Source organism: Oratosquilla oratoria, chromosome 42 (assembly GCF_046742065.1).
Source record: "Oratosquilla oratoria isolate Oo_2021 chromosome 42, ASM4674206v1, whole genome shotgun sequence".
Lineage (NCBI taxonomy): Eukaryota > Metazoa > Arthropoda > Malacostraca > Stomatopoda > Squillidae > Oratosquilla > Oratosquilla oratoria.
Window position 1 is genome coordinate 24,858,388 of NC_134818.1, and position 5,000 is coordinate 24,863,387.

General features: G+C 39.3%; 1 protein-coding gene across 1 annotated transcript in view; it reads right to left on the reverse strand.

Annotated features, from left to right (window-relative positions):
- The window catches only part of LOC143021590 (endocuticle structural glycoprotein SgAbd-8-like), a 10,009-nt gene extending 6,933 nt beyond the window's left edge, over positions 1 to 3,076 (reverse strand). Inside the window, exon 1 of the mRNA XM_076179193.1 lies at positions 2,972 to 3,076. Within this exon, the coding sequence (XP_076035308.1) occupies positions 2,972 to 3,076 (105 nt within the window). The remainder of the gene's footprint in view (positions 1 to 2,971) is intronic.
- Between the last annotated feature and the right edge of the window lie 1,924 nt (positions 3,077 to 5,000).

The following is a 5,000-nucleotide window of genomic DNA, read 5'->3' on the forward strand; positions in this document are numbered from 1 at the left end:
AACGGCTCACCGCTTCTGACAGGACTTTGTCCCACTTGGGGTTTCTCACTTTCCTCTGCGTGGGAGTGGGATGATGAGTTTTCACATGAGGAGAACTGACAACCGGCGACTGCTCCCCTCCGCCTATTCCTATAAGATGGCGACATAGAAACTGCATAAGTTCTATGCAGCCAATGTCTCAGAGACTTTAGCAAGAACGCTATGGATCGGTGTTATGTAGCATTCTTCAACAATCTTTCCTTTTTACTACGTTCCTTGAACTCTCTTTTACCTCTTCAGCGCGATATTGTGCCTCAAGAATAGCAGCGTTGGATATCGACGATAAAATACAAATATGAATACAGACCATTTACCCCTAGATATGGTGAAAAAGTACAATGGCGAGCCACAAAACTGATTCCAAATATCAAAAATAGATCATACGAAAATTGACGAAAACATATGAATCTGTTTTCCCTAAAAAAGCGTAGACTCATAGGTGACTTGATACAGGTCTTTAAGATCCTAAAGGGAATTGACAACATCAAAAGTGACCAAATTTTCACACTGAATGAAAATCAGGCAAGAAATAATGGTCTCAAACTGTCCGGAAATAGATTTAATTTGGAAGTGGGTAGAAACAACTTCGCCATCCGTGTAGTTAATGAATGAAATAAACTTCCTGCAGAAGCAGTGCAATGTAGTTCAGTTCGAAGGTTTAAGAATTATTTAGATAAACACCTAAGCAAGATGATGTAATGCCTGTCATTTATTTTATATTATTTGTTTATTTGTTTTGTTATCATTTGTCTGTTTGTTTATTATTATTTGCTCGATTCTTATTTATTATTAGTTATTTGTCAATTTATTATTATTTACTATTTACCTGTTTGTTTATTATTTAACTATACCTATGCATTTATTTATGTATTTTATTTATTATTTACATTATAGTTTTTATTTATTCATTTATTTATTCATCACTGTTATGATTTTTTTTCGCATCCGACCTAGATATGGACCAAAAGGTCTCCTGTCGGCATGCTCCACCTTTGTAATCCTTTGTAATCCTTTATTCCTTCCACCTACACGCACTCCGTACAGAGATCGTGCAACGCTAGTAAGGCCTAGGAACCTGTATTACCTAGTTGGATTCGGCCATGGTCAGCGAGAGCAAACACAATCTAATGACGAAACATCCCAGGCGAGAAAAGTGAACAAGAAGTAAAGTCGTTATTTAATCATTCCCCCCACAGACTCTCCGTCATGAGAAAATGTCGAAATCGGAGCAAGGACGCACGCGTGTATGCTCTGGAGTAGGCTCACGTCAGGCTATGACGTCATGTCGCGGATAGAGATATGAGGGGAGGCAGATATCAGCTTTTGTCTCACGTATCATCATAAACCTCGTTTAGACTTTCACCTTCCTTAACATTCCACACAAATGGAAACAAATATCCCTCTCAGGTAAAAATATGTATATATCATAAAAGACAAGAGATGATTCATTTTATGTTGCCTTTTATTCATTTGCTTTAGTTTCGCATAACCGTTGGGAGAGAGGAGACGGAGAATAGAAATACCCTGCTCATGTACCGGTGGCGGAGGAAGGAGGAGAAGGAGGAGGAGAAGAAGGAGGAGGAGGAGGAGGAGGAGGAGGAGGAGAAGGGCAAGTAGCAATACCGGCAGCATTTGCCTGTGGAGAAAGGAAGAGAGTGATGGAGTGGGGGGAGAGGGAAGTGGACGAAGCAACTTAAGGTCTGCCCGCCATATTGGTCAAGTAAGGAGAAGGAAAGAAAAACTATCGAGTCCATGGTGGACAAGGGAGTGGGTGCTGGATGGTGCTCTGGAAACGACAGACACCCTCAGCGCCCCATCTCTGGTGCCCTACAACTGCCCCTACAGTGGCCCATATAACTTTTGTCGTTATTTTCAGACTATTGCTTTCGTTGATTTTAATCAATCTAACTCATGCTAGGCTCTCTTTGGCAACGCTAAATGACATTCCAAGCACCAGACAATAGCTATACTCGTATTGTAACAACAGATTCTCTTTCTATCGCCTTTCATGAATGCCACCCTTTCTTTCCCTCCCAAACCTCTTAACCTTCAAGTCCCGCTCCCTCAACCTTCAGCAAAACATCGCTAAGACTCATCAAGTTCTTTGCGCTAAATTTCATCGCCACAGCAAGCCTGTAGACCAGGTCGTAAACAGACATTCATAAGTTATTAGCCTTCTACATTTCTCAGAAAAGAAAAGAAAAGAAAAGTAATAAAAAGAAAAGAAAAGAAAAGAAAAAAAAAGAAAAGAAAATTGAAAGACAATTTGATGGTGTATCGTCTCTTCCTCTCTGCTGGCAGAGATTCACTGGAAGATCAAAATTACTGGAGACAGACTGTAATCCATTTGCTACTGACGTGGTGCCACGGAATTGAATGAAGTAGTTTGGCAGCAGTCAGAATGAAATAACAAGTTAGTGAAACACCAGCCAGTCGATGTCCTAAAGACACTCACAACGATAATGTTCTCCTTTGAGCTGCACTTACAATAAATAAATGAATAGATAAACAAATAAGCAAATGAATAAATAAATAAATAGATAAAATAAAATTGTATATCCTTAATCGGTTGAAGATTTCCTCAGCTGAATAAAATCACCTGAAGTTAACCAAAACACGTTCCAGCTCTTAGACAACGGGAAGATTTCCTCAGGTGAATAAAACCAGCTGGCAGCAACCAGAATGAAATATGTAAGTAGTATCCCGCCGTTTATGGGTTAAATGGCAGGAAATTGCGACGCCTTTTTTTTTTTCTTGGACGTAGGAAATCATGCATAACGCGCCTGGTTTTGCCGACTCGATCGTCTCTCAGATGGCCGACTTTCCTTTTCCATCCTACACGGAGTCAACCGACATCTGAAGGAAGTCAAACGAACTAACGACGCCTACGAAACCTATCACCTGGCTGAAGTAATTGCTTCTTACTTCTCACGTCCTGAAGCTCAGTTTCAGACTTCCTTCGAAGATCCAAAGATTCTTTTCTTGCGGAGCCTCGGCCAACTTCTTTATACTTGCTGTCCTTATATTCCATATGCATCACTTATAACCCCAAGGTCTTGTTCACGGCTCCGTCTCAAGAAGATTTTTTTTTTTTTTTTTTTTTTTTTTTTTTTTTTTTTTTTTTTTTGTTTTTTTTTTTTTTTTTTTTTTTTTTTTTTTTTTTTTATTGTTTTATTTCCGGAATGTCTTATAAGTCAACGGGGAGCACGCTCGGTGATGTAGCCATGACACTTTCGCTGCTGTGACGTCCTTTTTTGGTTTCTTAAATTACTATTTGACGATTATATCGAGCCAAAACGGGGCTTCCGCCTTTTGAACCCTATAGGCCATGACCGTCTCTCGGTTAAATGAAATCCACTGATATTGACCAGAAGAAAACAAATCACACTGAGTGAGAGCAGTTGTCGAAAGTGTCGAGGAGTATAAAAGATCATTAACGTTGGTCAGATTGATGTAACGGGCACAACTTTTGATGTATTAGAGCCTTGAATGAAAATTACATTTTACGCCATTATGACCGTGACTTTTGACCTGAATCTAAGAAAATTGATAGGGTTTATCCTTGGAATCATCTTTATAAGGGGCTATAGTATGGTTATGGTCAAAGCATATTAAGAGGCCAAAACGTGTATGACAACGTTACAGACAGAAAGACAGACAAACGTCTAACGGAACAAAGTAATATAATTGTCAAAAATACTTTTGACAACTAAAAATACGCCGCCACTGTAAAGGGGGTTAACTCTTCACCCTATGAGAGACTTCTCAGCTGACTAAAATCGCATGCCATTGGACAGGACGGAATTGATAAGATATGTCACTATGAAGGTACTCTATGTCAATGGGTTTGAGAAAAGTGAGACTCGCTTTATGGCAACATCTTCACCTAATCAGTTGGATATGTTGCCATTCAGGTGAGCCCAGTTTTTCTCACACACACCGAAACAGAGTAGAAGTGGTACTTGTTCAACAGTATTTGAAAAAGAGTTCTCTTAAATGGTAAACGTTGATTTTTTAATTTGAATTTGAACCTTAGCCGCTCCAGACCCTTTGCCATTTGTACAACGGTCTGCGTTGCATGAAATATGAAGATTAACGGGTCTGACTTTTGTGGTCAGCCGAATGAGGGCGCGCTTTCAAAAACTATCACCATAACTGCCTGCCATCCATTTGAATATATTTTCCCGCTAATTTTAGACGATTCTATTCAGCTCAAGTGGCAGATTAATGACAAAATTGAAAGCAGATACTTTTTCTCGTGTCAGTCCCTCAGAGTAGTGTGTCTGAGTTGAGCTACAGTTATGGATAACAAAACTTCAATGTACAATAGTTTATCAAAAGAAACACGGAACATTTATCAGCACGACATTTTGCTTTTGTTATAACTTTGTTAAGTATATATATTTGATAAAGTAGCAAGCGAAACGTCATACAAAGGCTCCGTCCTAACTTATTGGCAACTGACAATTACCCACAATATATATATTTTTTTTATCTATTATGAATGCATTTGTACATGGGCCGTGAGGTCTTGGCGTGGCGAACACACACGCACGAATCCCACGGAAGGTTTCAGTGGTTACATTACATAGCATTGCGCCAGCCTATGCTTACCAAGCACTTGGTCGGATGATGACAATGAAGCTATTCCGACATTGGAATGTCCTGTCTGAGTGTAGGAGGTCTGGGTGATGCGGCCATGAGTCTCATGCCTTGAACAAAATGCAAAAAAATGGTTACATTATTTTAACCTTATCCTCTTCCTCTAAGCCGAATGAAATTGTTTGACCTTTGCCATGACAGAAAAGTCCTTCAGTGAGTTTTTTTTTTAATAAGAAAAGGTTAATTAAAATCGTTCGATGTTTCTTAGAACAAATTCTATAAAGGTTATCTTTGAATCGAGGATTGTTGGTTGAAGAGGATGAAGGATGAATTCAGCATCTCTGCAATTGGAGGCGACA